The 26,536-nt window shown below is 46.8% G+C and overlaps 1 protein-coding gene across 2 annotated transcripts in view; it reads left to right on the top strand.

Moving 5' to 3' along the window:
• Positions 1-26,536, top strand: part of LOC120397486 (store-operated calcium entry regulator STIMATE-like) — a 71,105-nt gene that overhangs the window by 21,147 nt on the left and 23,422 nt on the right. For both annotated transcript variants that reach the window (XM_039523414.1, XM_039523404.1), the window contains exons 2-4: positions 12,168-12,216; positions 13,578-13,673; positions 16,716-16,837. In XM_039523414.1, the coding sequence (XP_039379348.1) occupies positions 12,168-12,216; positions 13,578-13,673; positions 16,716-16,837 (267 nt within the window). The remainder of the gene's footprint in view (positions 1-12,167; positions 12,217-13,577; positions 13,674-16,715; positions 16,838-26,536) is intronic.

The raw sequence follows: 26,536 nt of genomic DNA, 5'->3' as shown, positions 1-26,536 counted from the left end.
CCATATGTTTCATGTTGAATGGCCCTAAATCTCAGATGTCCCAGCAGGCTAAGTTACTCTAGTATTTTATGACTGTCATAATGGGGAAAAAAATCTCTAACTTTCAGGTTGCAAAACTCTGATTTCTCCATTAATATACCATCTTTCTATGATGCCTATTATGAGCAAGTCTAAGCGCCCATCAAGATGTACGTGTAACAGTGATCTTGGGTGGGCCATCAAGGATTGAACTTGAGACTTCTGGATTTAAAAGTATGAGCATCTATTACTTGAGCTAAAGAACCAAACTTCCTTTGCTCAATGGCTATAGCGGTTTCATAAATCTATTTGGATTAACAATTGGTGGAGCAGGACAAACACCTCTTCACCGACTACACTTGTGAGCTCATTGCTTTACTGTGTTCCCTTCCTACTGTTACTTTTGCTAGTCACATGTTCAAAATTAGATTGTGACCACTTTGGGGCAGCTCCCACGTCTTTCTATTTGTCTTGTAAAGCTTTCCAGCACTGTGTACAACTGAATGGCTGAATAGTTCTCTGCCCATAGACCCATATAATGAAGGGACTATCCCAGATTCAATAAGTTTGATTAGTGGTTGAGTTGTGTACAGTTTCTGCTCATGAGGTTCCAGTCAGCTGTGCATGTGTTTATATTTTCAGAACTCCAAACTGCTGGACCAATTTTTGATTGATCTTTCCAAACAACTGATCTCTGGGCTGACACCAAGCATGACAAATTTGGGCTCCAAAGGCACTCTGTGCCCAAGTTGTGAGCAAAGGAAAGAGGGGATATAAATGAAGCTGGACTCCACCTTAGCTTGCTAAAACATGCTACAAAAATCCCAACACCTATGCACCTATTAGAAAGAGATTAGGAATGTGAGCTTGGTCTGGCTCTTGCTTTCTTTTCTACTCAATAAATGCACATTGCATATTTCATTTACTAAATCTTCATTATTGTGTTACACTAGCACCTAGAGGCACCAAATGAGACCGCGACTCCATTATATGTAGACTTGGAAGGATTAGATTTTTATCCACAAATGTTGATTTGACTGTACACATACCAACTGAGGGAAAATATATATTTCAATCAATAATAATTAACATTTACAGATAGGTAAAGAAAAATGCTGCCTGAGGACATATTAGTCAAAATCTATGACTTATTAGGCTTGTTACAAATAGATAAGTGAATGAATAGTAAAAACGGCTTTGATTTTGTTGATTTTAAGGATATTTACTTTGTATATTTTAACATGCGATGTTGACAATTTGTGTTTTAACTGTTAATAAAGATTTAGCTTTTTTGAGTCTCTCTCTACGGTCATCAATTGTCTGACCCTCCAGAAATTCCCACAACTGTGAAAATTTTAAATCAAATAAACTTCAAATTTTTAAAAATAATTTAGACAGCTATCGAATTCGGATGATCTTAATTGTACTAGGCACTAGATGTACACACTACTAGTCCTGCACCACTCTAAATAGACAAGCCTGGGAAGAGAGGTGGAGGTGAAAGGACTGACCCAGGGTCATGCAGCAGGCCATAAGCATAACTGGGATTAGAATCCATATCTGCAGAGTTCTAGTCCAGTATCCTATTGCCTAGAGGCTGCTAGTCAATTCTGAACTGACCCTAATGGATGGCGTGTGTTATGGCTCTACTTAGTTTGCAGAAGGTCCCTATATTCTTCCCAAAACTTCATCCAGTTACTGTTCAGTCTGTATTTACTGGAAATATGTTGTGGAAACTGCACTCTGGAAGGAAAAACTCATCTCTTCACAGAGGGTTTTTCAGCTTTCAAAGAAACCAGAGTCATCTTTGTGGATTTAACATCACCAATAACCTTTTAGGTCACAGCTACTGAACTACTTCACTTGCCTGCTTAAGCCCCAGTAATCTTGGCTGGCTTTCTAGCTTTTAATTCAGAGACAGCCTGCCACAGCTCTACCCAGTAAATGCCCTATTAAGCTGTTAATTATTTCTCTATAATACTAGCTTTTATCTTTAATACAACAGTTTTACTGTCTCTGATAATTACAGTCTCGGATAACTCTCTTAAATCTAATGAGGCGTGACAAGCCGTGCTCAACAAGGCACCACACCATTAACTTCTTACCTCTTATTTGTCATCTTATCACACAGAATTACTGTCTTTCTAGCCTGAGCAGTTCTAGATACATAACATGTCATTTTCCATTAGGACAGCAATGAGAATAATCACGGACGCTCCTGCTGCCAGGTTAATGGTCAGCTGGGTAGTTTGCTCTGTGGTCTGCAGGTGCTGTTAAACAGCTACTCCCTTCCAGTTTGATACATTTCTCTGCACTGCAACGCTAACTGATCTTAGATTTGGGACCACAGTACCTTTCTCCAGCTGAACTGGCCTGTAACCCTTTCTCCCATGCACAGAACAAGACACAAGTAGCCTCTCAAAATTAATTTTATTGCAAAAAAGGCTCCGTTTCCGTCATTTGATAGCAAGCACTGCACACATTCTGTTGCAATAACGTCCCAGTCCTGTATAACGTCCCAAGAGAAGTGGCGGCAGCTTGGAATGTTTCCAAACTAGACTGGACAGGGCACTTAGAGAATGTTGGGAATCATTAAGAAAGGGATAGATAATAAGACAGAAAATATCATATTGTCTCTGTATAAAACCATGGTACGCCCACATCTTGAGTACTTGGGACTTTTCTGTTTGGGGAAAAAAAGGGACAACTAAGGGGAAGATATGATTGAAGTCTATAAAATCATGACTGGTGTCAAGAAAGTAAATAAGGAAATGTTATTTACTCCTAATAACACAAGAACTAGGGGTCACCAAATGAAATTAATAGGCAGCAGGTTTAAAACAAACAAAAGGAAATATTTCTTCATACAACTCAGTCAGCCTGTGGAACTCCTTGATTACCTGCTGCACCTTAAGCATCAAGGCCTCTTGCTTTCCTCCATCAAGGTGCACTTAGCAGCCATATTGGCCTCCCACCAGCTTGTCCAGGGCAAATTGGTGTCTACTCGGTTCCTAAAAGGACTAGAGTGACTTTTCCGACCGGTCTGGGACCCGATTCTGCAATGGGACCTCAACCTCATCCTCTCGAGGCTTACGGGGCCTCCCTTTGAGCCCCTGGCCTCTTGTTCCACTTCACACCTGTCATGGAAGGTTGCTTTCCTTGTAGCCATTACCTCAGTGAGGCGAGTCTCTGAAATTAAAGCCCTTACTTCGAAGCCTCTTTATCCAGCTTTCTACAAGGACAAGGTCCAGCTGTGACCCCATCCTGCTTTCCTGCCCAAGGTGATGTCCCACTTCCATGTTAACCAGAATATCTTTCTCCCGCTTCCCTGTCCAAAGCCGTACTTCACCACGGAGGGGAGGCAGCTGCACACCTTGGATGTCCGGTGCGCCCTAGCATTCTACCTTCAGTGCACCAAGCCCTTCCGCAGGTCGACCCACTCTTTGTGACAGTGGACAGGATGAAAGGCCTTCCAGTGTCCTCGCAGAGGATCTCTAACCGGATCACTTCCTGTATCCGGTTCTGTTATGAGTTAGCATGGGCCAAACCACCACCTATATTGAAGGCCCACTCGACCAGAGCACAAGCATCCTTGGCGGCCTTCCTAGAGCATGTCCCCATCCAAGGCGTCCGAAGAGCCGCCACATGGTCTTCAGTGCACACGTTCATGACACACTATGCCATCCCCCAGCAGGCCAGTGATGATGCTGGATTTGGCAGAGCTGTGTTGCAATCGACACCTTCATGAATTCCTACCTGCCTCTGTTGATACTGCTTGGGAGTCACCTACAATGGAATGGACGTGAGCAAGCACTCGAAGAAGAAAAGACAGTTACCTTTTCCGTAACTGGTGTTCTTCGAGATGTGTTGCTCACGTCCGTTCCATGACCCACCCTCCTTCCCCACTGTCGGAGTTTCCGGCAGGAAGAAACTGAGCGGGGGTGGAGAGGAACCGGTGGTGCCCCTTATACCGTGGCATACAGGTGCCAGAGCCAGTCCCCTACAGATAGCACTGAGGGAAAAACTTCCAGCACCGGTGCATGTGGTGAGCACATGCACCTAATGTGGAATGGACTTGAGCAACATGTCTTGAACACCAATTATGAAAAAGGTAACTGGCTTTTTTTTGAGATGCGCCTTGCAGAGGGCAAGTGCAGCTGTTTTGCCTAAGAAACGTGTGAGGAGGAGGCATTTCTGATAAAAGTACATATCTGATCCTCTGAAAGCACAGGGGAGTTGAGCAGGACCCCCAAACTTCATCTCACTATGGTGGGATTGAGGCTGAGAATATTAACCCTGCTTATGGGCGGACTAGACCTGAAGACTGGCTCATGATCAGGACATAAAGAGGAGACATGGTAGAGGTGTACAAAATGTTACTGAGAAAGTTGGTTAGGGTACAATAGGAGTGACCATTCTCGTAGCATAAGAAACTGAAAGTCAGCAACTTCAGAACTGATAAAGAAAGTACTACTTTACTCTAGGGCTGGGTGATTCGGGCGGGGAGAATTTTATTATTTGCCAAACTATTTGCAAATTTCGGTCAAATTCAGCAAATAGTTTGGCTGAAAAAAAAGAAATTTAAAAAAGTCAAGAAGCTTCATTTTGGCCATGTCAAGATGATGTTTTGAAGTTTTAGTTTTTTTTTTTATTTCTTGTTTTTGATTTTTTAATTAAAAAAAAATTTTTTTTTTAAAGAATCACTTAAAACCCAAATAAATTAATTTTGGGTCAGCTGAAAAATGTGTTTTGACCCAGAAGAATGTTTTTGTTTTCATGTGGTAAGAAACTCCAAGAAATCAGTTTAGCACCAAACTGGTTTGGCTCCCAAACTGAAGAATTAATTATTGGTTCAGTTCTACTTCATGCAGCGTATATTTTTCCTGTGGAGCTCACAACCACGGGATATTGCTGAGGTGAAGAGTTTAGCAGAATTAAAACATAAACCGCTAGACATGTGGATAGCTACTGTGATCCATACCATGCACAGCAGTAACCTAGTCTCTGTGGGGCTACTCGGTAAGTCAATCTGATACCTGAAGCTGGTGCAGAAGGTGGCTACTTGCTTGACAAGCCGGTGGGAACACAGCACCAGAGTTCAATGGTCTCCTCTGGTTTTCAGGTGGCATATAATATTTTGGATTTGACCTATTAAGCCCTAAATGGGTTGGGATCTGCCTACTTGAGGCCATCTTGAAGCATGCAATTCTGTGCAGTTACTATCAACAGAAGCACTTAAGAACATAAGAATGGCCATAATGGGTCAGGCCAATGGTCCATCTATCCCAGTATCCTCTCTTCTGACAGTGGCCAATGCCAGGTGCTACAGAGGCAATCATCAAGCGATCTATATCGTCAACTCCCAGCTTCTGGCAAACAGAGGCTAAGGGATGCTCAGATCATGGGGTTGCATCCCTGCATATCCTGGCTAATAGCCATTGATGGACCTATCCTCCATGAACTTATCTAGTTCTTTTTGAACCCTGCTCTAGTTTTGTATCTTCACAACATCCCCTGGCACCGAATTCCACAGGTTGACTGTGCATTATGTGAAGAAATACTTGTTTGTTTGCTTTAAACCTGCTGCCTTGGGTCATTGGGTGACCCTAGTTCTTGTGTTATGTGAAGGAGTAAGTAACGCTTCCTTATTCATTTTCTCCACATTAGTCAAGATTTTATAGACCTCTATCATATCCCCTTTTAGTCATCTTTTTTCAAGCTGAAAAGTCCCAGTCTTATTAATCTCTCCTCATACAGAAGCTGTTCCATACCCATAACCATTTTTGTTGCCCTTCTCTGTATCTGTTCCAATTCCAATATATCTTTTTTTGAGATGGAGCAACCATATCTGCCCACAGTCTTCAAGATGTGGGTGTACCGTGGATTTATATAGAGGCAACATGATATTTTCAGTCTTATTAGCTATCCCTTTCCTGATGGTTCCTAGCATTCTGTTAGCTTTTATTTTATGGCTGCTGCACATTGAATGGATGTTTTCAGAGAACTAGTCACAGTGAATCCAAGATCTTTCTTGAGTGGTAACAGCTAATTTAGACTCCACCATCTGAAGGTTGGGATCACTTACTCTCAACTTTAGAGAGCTTTGGCAGTAATGCTTATGCGAAAGGGACCCCTCTGCTTTGGAATCTATTCCCACCCTTGGTCCAAACTCTGCCAGTCCTGTTGATCATCAGGCTACATTGAAAGGCCTGTGTCTCCACATATGGTCCTGATAAGGGCTGCTACTTGTTGCAAAAAGTCTTCTACAGGTCGAGATTTTTTGGCATATGTAGTGTATTTAGTTTTCTAAACTGGTCAAGGGTTTAGCGTAATAGGCTTTTGTTTATAAATCAGAATGAAATAGGTAGGTCCCCTGTATATTATCTAAAAGCACTGCCACCTCTACGCATTCAAAAATCAGACTCGGATCATGAGATCTTTGGAATTTTTATTTGCCTCCTGCTGTTCTGAGCCTTCAGGGGTCACATTTCCAGGCTTTGCCCCCCTAACTATGAGGGCTAGAAACTTATGAAAGTAAAATCTGTCTATTAATCACAAGATTCTGAGAGCTGGGACTCTAAAAACACCAAATTGCAAGACTCTCTCAACAAAATCATGAGCGGGCAACACTAGGAGAGAGGAAAAATGCCTGATGTCCCCTCAGTGTGGTGTGGAGGTTAGGAAATAACTTCCCATATGGACAGATTATGCCATAATTGTTGATTACAAGGGTTCTTTGCGCCTTCCTCTGGAGCATTTGGTCGTGGCTACTGTTAATGTATTACGGGATTAGATGAACTTCTGGTCTGATACAGTGTAGCAAATTGTCTGTTCCTATCAACAGAATCTCCTACCTTATGGAAAAATGCAGAGCATGGGGCTTGACTAGTAGTTGGAACCCAAGGCTAGGAGTCCAGAGATATGGGCAGCCAATCATTACCACTGCTGGTACTTATTATGACTTCTCTATATTGCCTTGGCATGCAAAGAGTGCAATCAAGATGGCTTTGCCTACAGACTTCCTATCTGACTTTGGATAAATCGCTGAATTTTCCCGTGCCCCAGTCTCTAGAACAAGGATATTCTTTACTTGCTCTCACAGTAGAGGAGCAAGGATAAATTCTTTGTGGTTTGTAAAGCATTTCTGAGAGCCTCAGTTGAAAGTTGAGGACAGAATTACCCAGCATCACTTACCTGCTGAGATCTGCAAGTGTGGAACAGTGAAGTATCGTGGAAGGATTCCTAGTGATGAACCCTTGTGCAGGTATTGCACAAACACATAATAAGATGGTGCTTACCCCCTAGAGAGTTTACAACCAAAGTATAAGAGAAGAGACAACAGGTGGATGGGGGAGTAGAAGAAAACAATGAGATTGTATTTGGTGGCATGATAGGCAGTGGTTTCAGCACATACCTATTTTGGATCTTCTAATATTTTTAAAAGCAAGTAGATTGCAAAGCCTAAGTACAGTGGCTTAAAGTGGTGATAAGAAAGGCTACCTTGAAGGCCTGTTCAGACTCCTGCTGTCATCAGCTTAGTAACTACTTGAGCATTGCTAATATAATTAATAATCATGCCTAGCTACTTCAGCCGGCATGTCTAGTACATTTGGAAGGGTTGGGCTATTAGAGTTCACCGAATATCCCCTAGGGATATCTTCTCTAATGGGATTATACATCACGTTTATTCACTGATGCTCATGTGTTGATATCCTGTCCACCTGGTGACACGGCATCACACAGCCTCCCACTAGATGGCACTATTCATCAATCTATCACTGAAGGCTCAGCTGGAGTACAACCGTGGTAAATAGGATGCGGGGGCAACATTTTTTTTGTTGGTGGTGGTGTCTGAAACTTTCTGACCTGGAAGGAAAACAATCACTGACCCCAAATAACTGTGTTGGGGTCCCGCTCCAAGCTGTCAAAGCTCTTCAAAACAAACCGCCCATTGTGATCCATCTTAGAATCCTAGAATCTCAGGGTTGGAAGGGACCTCAGGAGGTCATCTAGCCCAATGCCCTGCTCAAAACAGGACCAATCCCCAACTAAATCAGACCAACTTCTGTGGTTTTAACTGTAATTACTGACTTTTTTTCTTTTTAGAATAGACTTCCTGATTCATACAACTTAGCTGGAAGGCCGTAGTTTTTTTGGGTTTAATGCTGTACTCGCTGCTTTCAGATGATCGGGTAGTTACTATTTGTATTGGGGCCTAGGAGCCACGACTCCTTCTGCTAAGGCACCGCACAGACGCGGACTAGGACAATTCCGGTAAGCTCTTTGGGACACAGACTTTGCCCTTTCCGGGACCACCTTACAATGCTTGTGTCACCGTGTACAGTACAAGCCAAAACAATCTTGACCAGGGGGTTCTCAAACTGGGGGTCGGGACCCCTCAGGGGGTCACAAGATTCTTACGTGGGGGAGGGTTGCAAGCGGTCAGCCTCCTCCTCAAACTTCCCTTTGCCTCCAGCATTTATAATGGTGTTAAATATATAAAAAGTGTTTTTAATGTATAAGGAGGGGTCACATTCAGAGGCTTGCTATGTGAAAGGGGTCACCAGTACAACCACTGATCTTGACAAACCGCTTTTCCAGTCCAAATGTGCCCCTAATCCATTACTACCTTGGAACGTAGCTGCACAGAGCCCCCCACCCCCCATGATGATAAACGTGGGAGCAGTTATAAGTGGCTGGGCTAGAAATGAATTGCTATAGTTGTTCGGTAACTGCAGGGACCTTTCAGGCTTCATTCATAGGAAAATCACTGAGAATAGCCTCCTCTTCTGGGAGTTGTGGTGGGAGGAAGCACTAGAGTGGTATGTGCTACCTGCCTGAAGCCAGCCTGCCTGCTGTCTGTCTAACTTTTGGTGTACAGTTGAAGTAGATGGCCCAAAACTCTAGTTGCTGGGGATACGCTGAGTGTGAGGCACTTCTGGAGACCCTTGCAGTGGAAAGCAGGCACCTCAGATGAGGTAACACGTTTGAAACCAGCTTAGCACAGCTACAGACATTTGGCTTCTCAGCTGCAACATCCATCTGTATTTGAGGAAGTTTTTCTCCATCTCTCCCTGATCCTGCTGCTTTCACAGGTTCTCCTTATGCTAATGTGATTCCCTCTCCCTCCAGGGCTGACAAGGGAAGTGTAGTGATATCGTCTGTGTGCATGCGCACACTTTGAAATGAATGCGAAATCCCATTACCTGTGCCCAGACATGTGATCATCTGCACTACGATTGCATCTTGCATGCACTCCACCCTTAACCTAGTTCCCTTTTCCAGGAGAGTCTCAAGTGAGAATCTGTATCGCTGTGGCCTTTGTTTATACATGAGCGAAGGAATGTTGGCAAGTGGTTACAATACCAGACTGGGAGTCTGGAGAAATTCAATATATTCTTAGCTCTGCCACTGACTACTGGTGTGACCTTGGGCCAGTCACTTAAGCTTTCTGATTTAGTTTCCTCCCTTTAAAACAGGGTGTGGATACCTATCTCAAGTGGACTGACAGGTTTAATTAACATTGAACATGCTCTTGGGCCTGGTCTATGCTACACGGTTAGGTCGACGTAAGCTGTCTTACATCGAGCCAGCTGTGGAAGTGTCTTCACTTAAGTTTGGCTCCCACCACCGTAAATGACTCTGTGCTGATTTAGTAACACCAGCTTGACTGTTATTGGCCTTCAGGAGCTGTTCTGCCATGCCCCACACTGACAATAGAGCCGAGAGAAGCGTTCCTGGTGAGGACGCACACCGCCAACACGAGGAGCAAAGAGTGTGCATGCACAAGTGATTTAATAACTGCGGTGGCTGTATGTTGTCATAAATTAGGGAGATCTAATTTGTAGTGTAGACACGGCCATAGATGCAGGTGCTATGTAGTGTCAAGCTTATTAAATAGAAACAAGACCTTGCTAGGAACTTGCAAAGACTGTTTGGTCAAACGTGCCCATTCTTGTATTTAGTGGGTGTTGGGATGGTTCATAATCTTACTTTTTCACTCTCTTTCAACCCTCTCCTCTCTTGTCAGTCACTTCTGTCTTTCTGATGAGCTTATTTTACCTGCTGCTGAAGAGTCCATCAGTCCACGAGCTGTTGTCCTCAGTAAGAACGTGTTGGAAACTTTGGTTAAGCCTTGACTTTGAGATTATATAACTGTATTTTGTGCAGGTGGTTTGCACTATTAAATGTTGTCTGTACCCACCCTATTGCTGTGCCATCTAACCTAGTGCTCCTTGTGTTAGTCTCTGCGTTAGTATCTTGTAATTTCTATAGTTCCTCTACAGCGGAAGGCAGTTAAGTTTTGGTCCAGGATATCACTTCTGTCCTGCAGCAGTCACACGTTTAAATACAAACCCCTCCGCTTGCAAACCTGGGAGATGTAAAAACGAAAGGGTTCTTATCGAGATGAACTTGCCCACACTGTACATGCTGCATGTTCAGTCGCAGTCAACCATTGGTTAACGCCTATATTATGCACGAGTTGGGTAACATTTTGATAATGCCACCCATGACTTAAATCAAGGTTGTAGCTTTAAAATGTTACTTTCAAAAAATTTTTGGGAGGTTGATAGTACTAAATTTGGAGTGGTTTATAGTACTTCATTTTGGAGTGGGCCGGGTGTGTGTCTCTCTTCTGAATCATTTTTCACACCCCCAATTAGAAACCATCCTTAGCTGACAATTAGGAACTTCATAGAGTCTCAGTGATAATCTGGTCACCATCTCTGAGGCTTAAAGAGACTTCCAGGAGCTAGGAATGGGAATCAGACGTTTATAGCTCAGATTAGACTGATAAAATCCTAGAACTAGAAGTCAGAGGTCACCCAGTGCACCCAGCTGCCACTGTAGAGTTGTCTCCTAAAGTCCTGTTTTTTGTGTCAAGAAATACTGCACTCACGTCCTTCAGATCCTTGAAATCGCAGTGCTGTGTTTAAAACTGGACAAGCCCATAAAAGCACATGCCTGGGGCCAGTGGCATGCCTGACGCCAAGAGCAATAGAGCCTGAGCCAAACCAGTGAAAATATTTCTGGTGTTAACTGTCTGGTGGTTTGATAGGTGCATGATCAGTTCTTGTGTCTCTGCTCATGTTCCAGCTTGCGAAGCTCAACCAGATCCTTTTGGCTTAGCTCTGAATCTCCTAGCTTGGCCAAGTCTAAATGGTTAGACTCTAGCCCAGGGGCGGGCAAACTTTTTGGCCTGAGGGCCACATCGGTTTCCAAAATTGTATGGAGGGTTGGTTAGGGGAGGCTGTGCCTCCCCAAACAGCCAGGCATGGCCCGGACCTAGCCCCATCCGACTCCCCCTGCTTCTCGCTCCCTGGTGGCCCCTCTGGGACTCCTGCCCCATCCACTCCTCCCTGTCCCCTGACTGCCCCCTGCCACCCTATCCGACCCCTCCTCTCAATCCTGATTGCCCTGCCCCATCCAACCACCCCTTCTCCCTGACCACCCCTGGAACCCCTGCTTCTGACTGCCCCCCACTGCCCCATCCAACCCCTCCTCTCAATCCTGATTGCCCCCCGGGACCCCATCAACCCCCTATTTCCTACCCTCTGACCCCTATCCACATCCCCACCCCCACCCACCACCTCAAACTCCCCTGCCCTCTATCCAACCCCTCCCCCCCGCTCCCTGCCCCCTTACCACGCAGCACAGGCACCGGGTCAGGCCGCGGCTCTGCAGCTGCACTGCCTGGCAAGAGCTCACCACCCAGAGCATTGCGCCGGCGACGCAGTGAGCTGAGGCTGCGGGAGAGGGGGAACAGCACGGGAGGGCCGGGGGCGAGCCTCCTGCGCCAGGAGCTTAGGAGCTGGGCAGGAGGGTCCTGCAGGTCACAGTTTGCCCACCTCTGCTCTAGGCTCTCCCCTAGACTTCCAGGTGACCGTTGCTGCATTTGTTAAAGTCTACACTAGATTACTGAAATGTATGGAGTAACATTATGTTCTTATGTTCTTAACCCTTTTTTCCTAGCCCAAAGAAGGCCTTGGTGTGTCTTGGGCTGAGTATAACAGAGGCAAAACAGACTCTAGAGAAATGTCAGGGTTTGTTGTAATCATCCTACCTTCTAATCTTGCTGCTTAGTCCAATTATACAGTAAGGTCTCGTTTCCTTGTAAATCTGACCTTTAATTGTCTCTGTCTTTACAGTAAAGCGCTTTCAGGAACCAAAAGAAGAGAGGCGTCCCTGGAGGATCTGGTGAGAAATAGCGTTTTTTAAAAGCTCTGAACTAAGGGGAATAGATTCTGTCTTGCAGAACGGCTTTTTTATGTTTACTCTGATCATTAATGGGCTTCTAGATCCTTCCTGTTCTGAAATGTTTAACATGGAAATAGTGAACAGACTGAAATTCTTAGTGGTGTTACTGCCTATAAAGTTCCCATCACGTTATGGATGAAATTGATTGATTGAAATACTGTAATCCTAGATGCTACAGAGTGTTTGGCCCTGTTTAGTACTTTTTACTGTTCGTGGAGAAGTCTCCAGGCATTACCAGCTCACTAGCAAGTGAACTATTTATCATGAGTTCCAGACAGCTGTATGCACTTCCCAGCATAACGTTTGTTACGCTGCAGTGAGAGCCAAGTTAAGAAGCCTGCTACACCTGTGCATTTGTAGCTAAGGGATGTATAAACAAGTCTAATATCAAGGACTGACTGGCTTCCTGGCCGTGCAGGAGAACCTCTGATCACTAAGGGTATGTCTCCACTCCCGCCAAATCGGCGGGCAGTGATCGATCTATCGGGGATCAATGTATCGCGTCTCATCTAGACGGGATACATCGATCCCCAAACGCGCTCCCGTCGACTCTGGAACTCCACTAGGGCGAGAGGCGGAAGCGGAGTTGACGGGGGAGCGGTGGCCATTGATCCCGCGCCGCGAGGACGTGAAGTAAGTCAATCTAAGTCGATCTAAGATACGTCGACTTCAGCTACGCTATTCTCGTAGCTGAAGTTGCGCATCTTAGATCGATTTCCCCCACCCACCCTAGTGTAGACCAGGCCTAAGATACCAGCTGAAATCTGGCCCAGATCAGTAGTCACCAAAAGCTTTCACAGTCTCATGTCACCTTACATGGGCTCTGAACAAAGCTGTCCTGTTCCCAGTATACAAATGGGGGGAAAGCACCATCACAGTTGGTGCTGACTTCCTTCTTGCTGACAGCCTCCGCCGGGAGGCCTAGGCCTGAATAGGCTTATAGAGGTTCAATTCTCCTCCCTCATCCCCACCCTGTTTCCTAATAGCACCCTCACTAATGCTGCATTCACTGTGCCAGGGGCTCACATCCAGTGACCTCTCTGACATGAACGTCTGGTAATGGTGTAAATCCAGGAGTTGTGCTTGCTGCTCCTTGTGGGGTGTGGGGTTTTCAAAAGCACTGGGCACCAGCCGACCTCTGCTCCCATTTACTTCAATGGGAGCTTCTGGGAATCCCACCTGGGGATTACAAAAGCTCCTTGTGCCAGGCTTCATCTGAGGTCCCCATCTTGGCAATGTGATTTCGTGTGCCGGCTAACACTCTGCTGCTGCTGTTGGAAAGGTGGTTGCATCTATTTCAGGTTTTATGACACCTCCAAGCAAGCAATAGGTGCCCTCTTCATTCATTTTGCTAATGTTTTCCTGTCTGGTCATACTGCAGAAGATCCCTGCTCTCTGTGAGTACAGCATTGTGCTTGTGTAGCCCACACACCTTCTGGGTGTGATGTTCTGTCCCGGAGAGGTTGGGGGGAGAGTTTGCTCGCTCTGCAGCCTTAGCTAACAGGCAGGTGGCTTGTAGCTCATGTGGCTTGTAACTCATGCACAAAGCTCCAGAAGTCCCAGGTTCGCTCCTGCCTGCCGACGCCCAGGGTCTATCGGTGTTACACTTGCATTAACGTTCTATAATTGGGACTGGAGGAATCTAAATTCACTTGCGTCTATTGTCTCTGCTGTAGAAACAGACACTGACTTAGATCCTCTTAATGCTGTTAATTCCCATCTAACAGTTGGTGTTTCTCATCTGGGTGGAGGCATCTGGGGTTTTCAAAGTATCTGGCACTCTACTGGAAGTGCAAAAATGAATGTGCAGCTGCGTTCCTAGTCTGCCGGTGCAGTTGTTTGGGGGGGGCAGAGCTGTCCAATGGCTGAGATTCTGGAGATCTGGGCTCTGTTGCCAATTGCTGTGTGACCTATGTGGGGCAGAAGAAGGAAGGTTTTCCCAGTCCTTGTGAAGTACTCTGAGACCTATGGATAAAGTGCCATATACATATTGATGGATAATATATTTGCACATTATAATTGCATTTGGTACATATGCAAGGTAAATGTGTAACTGTCTCTTGCATGTCTGACTTTCTGAAATCAGGCCTTTTAGAGGAGAATCATAGTTTAAAATGTCTGCCTTTACCAGTGCTATTAGTACTTCATACTATTAAAGCCGTAAAGGAGTGTTGAAATCTGTTACTCTTTTTTTTTTTTCCATCTGATTTTCATTCAGTGTCACTTTCTGGCTCTCCCGCACTAGCATTTGCATTCACACTATCGTAGAAGGCTGAGGGAGGGGTGTAAATCAAAAGAAAGAGTTTGCCTTTCTTTTACCACAAGTCATTTATTCATACTAGACTTAACTCCTCCTCAGTTTTTTTTTTTTGACTAACTCCATTAGAATTACTTGGAAACTTCTCTGGCCTTTGGTATACGGGAGGTCAGACGAGATGATCACAATGGTCCCATCCGGCTTTAGAATCTCTGAAAGTCCAGCTATAGCTTTAAAAAAAAAAAACAGTTGGCTCCGGGGGAAAAAAAGGTAGTATCTCTTTAAATGGTGTTGGCCCGAAGTTGAACCTACTCTTCTAATAGAGTATCTGTTTGCAAAGTCTGTGATTCTTCATAGTTTTAAACAAAAAAACGCAGCAGAGCTCTCTGTTCCCCCACTTCCTTAACATCTATGTTACTGTTAGGTAGGGTTGCCAACCCTCCCACTTCACCAGGAGGCTTCCAGAATCAGGCTCTATCTCCCAGAGGCTACTGAAGCCAGTCCAGGAGATTTTAAGCTGCTTAAAGTCCAGCAGTGCAGCGGGGCTAAGGCAGGGCATGCTCTGCCTGGAGGGCCCCCTGGAGGGGAGCCCCCGGGGCCCCTGGAGCTGCCCCCCTGCACTGCCCTGCACCTTCCCTGCAGTTCCCATTGGCTGCTGCTGGCTGGCAGGCTCAAGGCCAGGCAGGCAGGGAGCTGCGCGCTGGCCGCTGGCGCGCCCACCGAGAGCCTGTGCAGAGCAGAAGAGCTGCCAGCTGCCCCCCAACCAGCTGCACCCCAACAGCGCCCACAGCAGCGCTTCAGCTGGCAGCAGGCTTCAGCGTCCGCCAGCTCCGCCCCGGCGGTGATGGCGATTCGGTTCGTATTAATGTGGCAGGGAAGCGGGGGGGACTGAGGACCTCCCTGGGGGGACCTGAGGGCAAAAGCCACCAAACTTACCCACCCCCCAGCCCCCCCCCCAGCCCCCAAGCCCAGCCCCCTGCCCCCCCCACCCCAACCCCAACCCCCCCCCCCCCCCCCCAAACCCCCTCCCCCTCCCCAAATCCCTCCCCCCCCCTTCCACCCCTCTCTCCTCCACCCCCCCTCCCTGCCCCAGCCCCCCCCCCCCTCCTACATCCAAACTCCTGCACCCCCACACTCCCTCCTGTACTCCAACCCTCTGCCCCAGGCTCAGTCTGGAGCCCCCACCCACACTCTGAACCCCTGGGCCCCAGCCCAGAGCCCGCCCCCCCTCCTGGAACCCAACTCCCTGCCTGAGGCCGGTGAAAGTGAGGGGGGGTGGGGGGAAAGCGAGACAGAGGGGGGGAATGGAGTGAGTGAGGTGGCCTTGGAGAAGGGGTGGGGCAGGAGCGGGGCCGCAAGGAAGGGGTGGGATGAGGTCAGGGCAAGGATGTTTGGGGTTGTGTGATTAGACAGTTGACAACCCTAATGTTAGGGACTATAGAAATACTTACGTCTATGTAGTCTGAGCCCTGAACAAGGTAATTTTGCATCTCAGAGCTTTGTGCGTGGACTCTGTGGCAGAAGAGATACAAAGCCTAGGCCCCAATCCTCTAAAGAAACTTAAGCACGTGTGTAACTTAAAAATATGTATGAGGCTACAGAAATCCCAAAGAATTACTCTTAACACTGAGTAACAGTGCAGTGATAAGCCAGTGTGTATGGGGAGGGAAGATTTGCTCAAGTGTTCCCAAGGTGGTTATAGATTAAAAGATGGAAAGATTGGATATTGAGATAAAGCCCAATTAATGAATATTTCAAGGCACCCTTAGGAGTTCTGAAAAGAAAATCTCACACTGTTCATGAATATACAATAACTCAAAACTGGATACTGATTTCCTAACTACCATAGAAAATATTCTCAGGCTAATTTGATCCTGTAACATATCACGAACAGGATCTTCTTAGAACTTCACAGAGGAGGAGTTGGGGGACAAGGGAGACTTTGGAACCAATTCTCCTTTCATTTGTGGCTTCTCCCTTATATAGATTCTATACCAACAGAACTCCCTTAAAGCCAACAGTGATTTCATACAAGGAAGGAGAATTGGGACTACTGCTTGTCTTATCGGAATGGGGACTTCCAAAGTATCTATCAGAATCTATTTTGATTCACTGGGAGTTAAGAACCCAGCTGAGCCTGAATTTAAGTGTTACACAGGGTGTTTTCTCCCCCTTCTCTTAGCTACCTAATGAATTTCATCCTCGATGCCACACTGGGGATGCTGCTGATCTGGTTCGGTGTGAAGGTTGTCTCCTGGGTTGTGGAGCACCGGGAGTACACATGCCTAGTCTTTGGAGAGTATGGTAGGTATAGGACAACCTGATCCTCTTCCTTTCCCTCCAATATTTCTATATCGTCTTTGCACAAAACACACAGCAAGTTCACACTTCTGATGCTTCCTGGAAGATTCAGACTAATGGAACTTACATTGGGTGCATTCAAAGAAGATACTTTAATACTTAGATACAGTGGTGAGCTGGAGCCGGTTCCCACTGGTTCGTGGGAACCGGTAGTTAAATTTAGAAGCCCGTTTAGAACCGGTTGTCCCGCCAGGGACAACTGGTTCGAAAAGGGCTTTTAAATTTAACAAAAGCTCTAGCAGCTCCCTGCCCTTCCCCCAGCCCCAGCTCACCTCACTCCGCCTCTGCCTCCTCTTCTGAATGCTCCTCCAGCTTCTCCTCCCCCTCCCCAGCTTCCCGCGAATCAGCTGTTTGCGCGGGAAGCCTGGGAGGGCTGAGAAGGAAGCAGCGGCTTCCCCCAGGTGAGCTGGGGCCGGGGCAGGGGCGCGAGCAGGAGGGCTCCAGGCGCCACACGGCTCCGGCCTTGCCCCCGACCTCGGCCTGGCAGCGCGGCTCTGGCTCCTGGGACCGGCCGCGACCTCAGCCGGGTGGCGCGGCTCCTGCCCGGCTCCTGCCCCGACCTCGGCTGGGCGGCGCGGCTCTGGCCCCTGGGCCCGGCCAAGCGCCCTGGCTCCGGCCGAGTGGCTCCGTTCCCAGACCTGGCCCGGCCTGGCTCCCACCTCCAGGCAGTGCGGTAAGGGGGCAGGGAGGGAGTGTTGGATAGAGGGCAGGGAGTTGCGGGGGTGGATTAGTGTGGGCGGTCAGAGGGCAGGGAACAGGGGGATTGAATGGGGTCAAGGATCCCAGGGGGCAGTCAGGAAGGAGCAGGGATTGGATGGAGCAGTGGGGGGCAGTCAGGGGTAGGGATTCCAGGGACAGTCAGGGGACAGAGAGAAGGGGTGGTTGGATGGGGCAGGGGTCCTGGGTGCCATCAGGAATGAGAGAAGGGGTTGGATGGGGTGGCAGGAGGCAGTCAGGGGACAGGGAAGGGGGGTGAATGGGGCAGGGGTCCCAGTGGGGGTTGTCAAGGAACGTGGGGGATTGGATGGGGCAGGAGTCCCGGGGCGGGGCATGACCCCCTCGTGGGGTGAGGAGAAGGGAACCGGTTGTTAATATTTTGGCAGCTCATCACTGCTTAGATATAATACTTAGCCCTGCTTTGAGTGCAGGGGACTGGACTAGAAGACTGCTCGAGGTCCCTTCCAGTTCTATGATTCAGATGAATAGTTAATTCTCAAAGGTACCTGTCAGCCATGCTAGAGATTAGCTTTCATATTAAAAAGTCATGAAATCATTAGGGAACAAATAAATCAGTATCCACAAACTCTTCCTACTCCGCAAAAGGAAAAATTTCCCCCTCCAACTCATTGGTGAGGCTCTAGGAAAATACGTAAGCGTTACAGCACATTCTAAATGTTGACTAGTCAAGGTTGCTTTGCGCTTGGATGGAGGAAATGTCTTGAATCAAGGATCTGTAGCTGAAAATGCCCAACCAGCAGTCTCATCCATTTGGGGTTGCATAGGACCTAAAGAATAGAATCCAGCCCCAAAACTCTTTCTAGATCGTGGGTTCAGAAATTACTCAGTCGCTTTCTGTATTTCTGAGATTCTACCATCATCTTCCCTTTATTTCATCCCCTGCTTTGGGATCTGTGAGCTTGGTTTGTTTTTTTTAGACATTTCCACTAGAGGGTAGCACTTGTCTTTCTAAATAAAAGATGAAGTTAAGTGAGTACAGTACTTCTGTCTTTCAGAGGGGAAGACAAATAATTCTTCCCTACTGCTTTGAAAAGTTTGAGTTTTTTTGTGATCTTAAAGACCCACTGAAACTTCAGCATGTCCTACAGAATTCCCTTCTGTTCCTAGACCATTCCATCAGTAAAAGCCACATTCTCACTCTTCCATCCCTGTAAAGGTTAATTATCGGGGATACTTTAATGAAAACAGGATTGACTCCTTTTTTCCCCCCCTGTTGCTTTTCATCTGGTAATCTAAGCAATTAGAGTTTGATCCAAAGTGAAATCAGGGTAAAGACTCCCATTGACCTGAACTTTGGATCAGGCCCTTGCTTAGGGCGTCACATCTTGAAAGTGCTGTACAAATAAACAAATCCTCCCGGCAGCCCTGCGAGGTTAGGTTCCTTCCGCTAGAAACAGAGAGAGAGAATTAGTTTAAAAGGACTTGTTTAGTTGCGATTCTTCCTGAAACATCTAAGCTTTCAAAAGCGTCTGATGTTGGTTTGAAAAACAGGCATAGGTGGGTGTGAAGTGTGGAATTCATATGTCTCAATGCAACCTTTGTTGTGGGCTCTCTAACAAAGCTTCCATACTCTTGTAAACACAATCCCAGATTACCCTGCAGTTGTGCCTCTTGTAGCTAATTAGTGCAGCTAATATCCATCCTTCCCTACAGCAAACAAACCTTTCATCTAAGGTCACAGTTCCCAGCCAGATGGCTGCAACCTCCTCCCTTTTGGCCCTCTGACCACTCATCTGCACCCTTCCAACTGACACACACAGACAGCAACCAAGTTACGTTCTTGCCCAGATCACCCTCCCGAGATGTGGAGAGTTAGGCCTTTCTTCTAGGGGGATTTGAATGGAGAGAGTGTAGCAGTGCTGTGAACTTGCTACGGCAGGGCACTTCTTGCCTAGGCAGTGGTATGGGAGGTTTGGAGATAGCAGCTGCTGGAGAAGCAAAGGACAAGATGGCTGCAGAATTATGCAGGGCCTTGAAGACAAAGACAGGAAGCCTGATCTTTGATTTGGTGGAGCAATTCAAAGTGGGGAGGATCATCTGGGCAAAAATGTAGCTTGGTTGCTGTCTGTGTATCAACTGACAGATGAGCAGTTAGAAGGCCAAAAAGGAGGAGGCTGCAGCCATCTGGCTGGGGGATGAGACCCTGGATGAAAGGTGGTGGATTGTTGTTTTTTGGGGGGGTCTGTAGGGATAAACGAGGATGGATCTTAGATGTACTAACTAGAGGAAGAAGTGACAGTACTTTGATGTGGCCTGGATGGTTGGGGCACAGAGGGGCAGAGTGACGTTCTTGTGTATATAAGAGAAACAAATACTTTAAATTTCCTTGGTATTTTAAACAGAAGGTGTTTACTCCCCTGTCAGAAGTTCCAGGTGAGCACTTGGCTCTTCAGGAAATTCAAGCGTTTCCTTGGAGACAGCAAGTGGGAGTCTGGTGTAATGGTTAGAAAAGTAGGGAAAGAATCCGTATCCCTGGCTTTATTCCAGTTTCTGCACCAAACTTATCAGCATTATTGTAGCTTCCAAACTGGACTGTAGGTTGTCTAATGGTAAGTAAGCCAGGGTGAGAGTTCTGTTCTCCCAGGCCTGCCATTGTTACTTTGAACCAGTCGCTCAACCTATCAAACTTTTTTCATATTGGGGCACTTCCTAGAGAGACCTTGATCCAATAAGGGTGTTGAGGGTTTATTCAGTGTTGGGCTTGCTCTGAGATCATGGCACAACATAATTGGTGAGAAACTTTATAACATATTTGGCTTTGAAATTAAAAAGATCCATGGCTTTCGCAGCAGAAGAGCGATTTGTTTTGGTAGTTCAAGCCAGGCTTCTGGAGAGAGAGGTTAAAACTTTATAAAGAAACTCCATTAATCCTCTCCAAGATTCTGAAGTGTCCCTAGCCTCTGTTTGCCAGAAGCTGGGAATGGGTGATGGCATGGATCACTTGATGGTTACCTGTTCTGTTCATTCCCTTGGAATCTCCTGGCACTGGCCACTGTCAGAAGACAGGATACTGAGCTAGATGGACAATTGGTCTGACCTCAGTATGGCCATTCTTATGTTCTTAAGATTAGTTAAAGCTTTGTTAATATGAGTGAAAACTTCCCTGTGTTTTTTGTTCAGCTGCAGGCATGGAGGAGGGAGCAGAAGCTGCTTTTTTAAATTAAGCCAGCTAGAGCAAAGTCCTCCTTGCTTAGGAGGAAGAATGCCAGTTGGCTAACCAGGAGAATAGCTAGGGTGCTGTCTACTGTCCAGCTTGACTGCTTTTTGTTTTAACTGTTCCTGGATCCTCCACGCTTTTGGAACGTACTAACTCTTAGGGGACTAAAGTCTTATAACAATGACCCGATAAATTGGGGATCAAACTTTGGACGATTCTGGGCTTTATTGGGAAATTGCTGGATCCTTAAGAGTTGCTCTTGCTTTGTGTAAAGTGGAACAGATTGCTGTAGCTGTGCTCCTCTTGCGTGTAGAAGTGGCACCATGAGGAGCTCCTGTCTAACCTTCTCTCCAAATTCCGGTTGTGGTTTCCCCCTGGAATATTGTCCTCTCCATGCCTAGTGCTAAAACCTCAGCCTTCTTCAGGCCTGGGGAAGGTAACCAGAGTGTCTGAGGCTCTGTTTTCACTAGAAATGCTGCCATGTTAGTGCTGCAGTGTAGACACTCCCTGCAGTGACAGGATGGGGTTTTCTCATTGCTGTGGTTAATTCATCTCCCCAAGAAGCAGGAGCTAGGTCAACTGATTTAGTTGGGTTTGGTCCTGCTTTGAGCAGGGGGTTGGACTAGATGACCTCCTGAGGTCCCTTCCAACCCTGAGATTCTATGATTCTATGAAGAATTCTTCTGTCAACCTAGTGCTGTCTACACCTGGGCTTAACTACATTGCTCAAGGGGGTGGATTTTTCATACCCCTGAGTGATGTAGTTGGGTCGACTTAACTTTTTTAGTGTAGACCTCACCTGAGCTAAATACAAGTTGGGAAAAATTGTTAAGCAGAAGGAACCCATGTGTGCTGTGGGAGACCACTTAAAATGAAGTGGGCAATGAGGGGTTTGCAAGCAATAGGGAGCCATGCCGTGCCAGGCACCTCAGACTCGCGTGAAATCATGGTTCCTACCCCAAAGAGCATAGTCTAAAATAGACACTATGCTAACAAAGGACTGGGGAGAGGGAACAACGAATATGTGCTGTGATCAAGGTGCAAGTTACTACGATGCACGTCAATTTTGCTTGAAAATATTTTTTACATCCCTTCTCACCTGTTCATCCCCCTACCTACATCCTCATCCCCCTCCTATAGATGCCTTTCAGTTTCCTCTCCAGAAAGGAGGGCTTGAGTGGCTATTTCTGGGATATGAACCTGTCGCTCCAGTGACTCTGGAGGTTCCAAGCATGATGATTCGTTCAGTTTACTGGCTGGAGATGTAAAGACGTGCTGGTCAGAACCCTTAAACGCTGCTTAATGCCCTATTGAACTTGGCTGGTCAAAGTTAGCCGTAGGAGAACATGCTCTGTGCCAGCTGTTGAGTTTAACTGAGGACCTGTGTGGGATGCTTTGGGGCCTGTTGTCATGGTATTTATACAATATTTCCATAACAAGTGTTCCCACGTCCTGGGCAGCCAAGGGAGAGCGGTCTGTTAGTGCTTAAATCTTACCAAAAATATCCAGATGCCGTGGGGAAGGGGACTGACTTGGCATTCTAGCTCACTGCTCCTGTATGTGGGGGAAAGTGACGGGGGAGGGGACCCTAATAGTCCAACACCACCAAAGGCCTGATCTCTCACTGCCTTGCCCCCCCTGGCAGTGTTTACACCTGGGCAAAGCGGATGTGAAACTGGAATTCTGCACTTGCATGCACCCACTGTGCCCGGGTGCAGATGCCTCCACAAGGGGCAGGGCACTGGGGAATCACTGTAATGCATGGAACTTAAACGGGAATTAACTCCTGCAGTTGTAGGATATGAAAACTGAACTGAGAATAGGGCTGTACTTCAGTTACCAGTGGTTCGGGAGAGGGGTCTGAACTGGAACAATGAATCCAGGACCCTGCCCAATCTCTGGACTCATCCAGTGCCCACTGAAGTCGGGTCTCCATGTTCATGTTGGATTTGGCCTGCCTGGCACCCTTGTTGGCAGTCTTGCCAGATGCTAAGGGTGATGAAAATCTGCTCTGACAGGTGGTACCTGCACCTTCGGTACGAGTTGCATTGAGGCAGCCTATGCGACAGGCTTGTGCATTGCTGCCCTTGATCCTGTGGTTAAATAAGACGTTCTTCCCCAGAGCTGACAAGCCGGCACTCTCCATCAGTGTTGTGTTCAATTAAATGTTACCTTTAAATGCAAATTTACTTCCAGCAGAATTATTACTGTACCTCTGTATGCTACTGTAGAGTATTCAAACCATCACACTCTCAATTTCCATTTGCCTTCTAGCTTCTGTTTAGCTCTTGGGTTTGCAGTTAACCATTTTGTATATGCTCCGTGCACATATGGCTTTGTAAAGGCAGTGAATAAAGCTGTCAGACAGTGATGTGTGGGGTTTGCTGACAGCTCAGTGCAGTAAAAGCCACATGGATTAAAAGTAATCCTGTTGTGTGGTAACGGCTTGGAGTGAGAGAAAGCAGCGCTGCTCGTGAGGTATTCAAGCTCTGCAAGCTACTGGGAGGCTCTCACTCCCAGCACAACTGGAATACACGAGACATGAGGAGGAGGACATTCCTGTATCATGGAGACACGCGAGTGAAGACTCAGATGGCTACAGCAGAGAAGACACTTTCTTCTAACACTTGCTAGCTACAATGCAAGAATATCTTTGAAGCCTTTTATACACAGGATTGGAATTTAGTGTTTTGCTCAGGTCAGATGATCACCTCTTTCCAAACTTACCCTCCAGTGTCTCCAGGAGGTTAGTCTGTCCTTATGGGACTTGCGAGGAGGCTATCTGGGCCTGTGTCAGAGGGAGCAGTACATGGGTCTGAGGATCCCCTGTGGCTCACTCTCTCCTCCTGTTGATGGTCACAGGTACAAAGTGTCCCTGCTGATTTTGTTGGACGATCAGTGTTGATCTCAATGAGGAGTTGACCAGTCTACAGGCTCTTGTGGAAGTGGGTGAGAAGACTCACTTGGGGGATTGCTTGCCTCACCTAAGAAGTCTCAAAAGCTGGCAGTGTGTATCCTTCCTCCCCAGACCCCGCACTGAGTGGATTTACTGTTCACTTTTCGTATTCTTCTGGGGAACGATTTATCCACCCATTAGGTTTGACCCATGAGTATTAACCATTTGCTGTTGGCACCATTAAGACTTTTTTGCATCTGCCAATGGTCAGTAGGTGTGAGATTCTGCATTGTTCCATCCCTGCTATTGAATTTGTATGTGCAGGAGAGAGGAGGTGGCTTTCCCAGCAGTATCCATGCTATATGAATGACGTGCTGTGATCTAGATTTCCCTGTAGTCTTAACACAAATGCTGTAGCCTGCGCTCTCTGAGGCCGACAAAGGTAAGGAATTGGAATGTAAGCTCAGGTAGGATCAGACTGAATCAATTGTGACTGGGGATGAGGGCACCCTGTGTATGTCCTGAGTTTGCTACCATTCCTTGCAATCTTAGGGGTTGTAGTGGATCCATTGTTTCTCCTAGATTCTCAGGTATCAACTATGGCAGATAATGCGTTCCACCCGTCCCTCCTCCCTGCCCCATCTGTAGTCCAACTTGGAGGCTGCACGGTTTCCGTGGCTGTGGAATCTCAAGGTCTGATTAGAACGTGTTCTATGTGAAAAGCATCTGGAGCCTTCAGTTAAAGCAGAATGGAGCATCTTGCCCATTGATTGATTAAAGCAGTCTGCTCTCAATGACCCAGGGCTCTGAGCTACCTGCCTAGAGTCTCCTGTGTGTGCCTAGGAAGGTGTTGCGTGCCAGTCTGTAAAACCCGAGTCGTTTGGAACCCAGTTATCTGAGAGGTGAGATCCATCACGATGTGTGTGTGGGAAGTTTATGTTCTGCTAGGCTGTCAATTCCTGTACTAGTTGGGTGTCTGGGGGGGTGGGATAGCTCAGTGGTTTGAGCATTGGCCTGCTAAACCCAGGGTTGTGAGTTCAATCCTTGAGGGGGCCACTTAAGGATCTGGGGCAAAAATTGGTCCTGCTAGTGAAGGCAGGGGGCTGGACTCCATGACCTTTCAAGGTCCCTTCCAGTTCTAGGAGATTGGTATATCTCCAATTATTACCTTATGTGGAGGAACCATGCATCTAGATGCTTCCCTTGCTGGCTGGCCAAACCTGGAGTGGTGAGCTCCAGGGCACTGTATCAGATTGAATTGTTCAAGCCTCTGGCTGACCTGTAGATCGGGAGAAAAGAAGGGGTTCTCTTATGCCTGTTTAATGATTCTTGTAATATTGGCACTATTCCTTGCCGAATAGGACTCGGACGACCAAATCACCCCACATAGCAGCCCAATGGCCACCTGATCACTGCAGCTGATTGCTTCCCTGGGCTAGATTTGAGCTCCTGGCTGAAAATGAGAAGATCTAAATCCCACTGACAGCCAGTCAGCCATGCAGCCGCTTAAGAAAAACCATAAAACAGTTTGACATTTGCCCCAGGCCAGAGAGAGATTTTTTGGCACTGAGCAGTCTCTTGTTCCTAGGAGACCAAACTCCTGCAAAGTATAACTCCAAAACCCACAGACCCTCTGGTCAGAGGATAAAAACCAATGCATGTCTAACCCTGAAACTTCTTTATGCTTAAGAACCGAGTCTTCCTCTGTTGCATTAAAACATTTTTTTTCTCAGTTTTGAAAATTAAAATGAATGTGGACGAGAAGGGACAAAACAGCTTAAAAAAAACTGCTCTGAGCCACACCTGTTGCTTGAAACATCTCAGTGCTGGGATCTGTGCCTCTTTGACAGCTCTTCTGTTGACGTGTGCAGTCGGTATGTGGTGGAGGATAACCATGTAAAGGGGTAACCACATGAGCAATGTTGCATTGAGATCACCAGGCTAGAGACTTGAAGCATTCATAGTGGACCCTGAACCAGGCAAAACTTGCCTGGTTTAAACTCTGGCCTGGCTTATTGAAAGTTTCAGGAGTCCAGGCTGGTGTCTGGTATGGCAACACAACCAAAAGGTGCAGCGCCATCTGTTTCCAATATAACTGATGGGTTTGCTTTGAGGGTTTTTTGGATCTGTTTGTTTCTCTCCGAAATGCCAAAGCAAAGAGCAGGTTTGCAAGGCCACGTGGCTCAAACTAGCTGAGTTTTGCACCGCTCTAGTTAAAGGGTTTAGGCAGCCTCACAGTAAACACAAGGCTTAGTCTGGTCTCCGCCTTATTCTCTTCCTCTTCTACATGAAGGAAAATGAGTTCCCCAATTCCTGTGTGGCTCTGCAGTCCACCCATACAAGTACCATACCAGACTGGCTGTCCCGTAGTGTGATGGCTGGAAGCTTTTGAGAGGGAATAAAACTAGCATCTGTTCTCTGGGACCATGTTTCCCTGTGATGACTGAATCTGTAGCTAAATTTCCTTATCTCTGCCTTTTAAGGACTTTCACAAGAGAGGATGGATGGAGAGGTAGCGTGGTCCAGTGGGTAGGACACTGAATCTGGGATTTGGGAGAGCTGGGTGCTATTACTGCCTCTGCCACTGACATTGGGCAAGTTCTTCTACTCGGTGACTCGTTTCTTCTCAGGGTGTCAGCGCTTTGAGGAAGAGATGAGGCAGTACAGCACCCAGCACAATGAGACCCTGACTGCAGTTGGGCCCTGTCCAATGCATTGTTTATATTAGGACTTGGACATGCAAGATCAGAGTACAATTCCTGGGTGTTGCGCTGTCTGGAGTGGCTCACGACTGTGAGCGCCTACTTCAGGGCGGACTGTCAAAAAACAGTCCGGGGGAGGGATAGCTCAG

Source organism: Mauremys reevesii, linkage group 1 (genome assembly GCF_016161935.1).
Source record: "Mauremys reevesii isolate NIE-2019 linkage group 1, ASM1616193v1, whole genome shotgun sequence".
NCBI lineage: Eukaryota > Metazoa > Chordata > Testudines > Geoemydidae > Mauremys > Mauremys reevesii.
The sequence above is the reverse complement of the archived record's forward strand: the minus strand, read 5'-3'. Positions and strand labels throughout refer to the sequence as shown.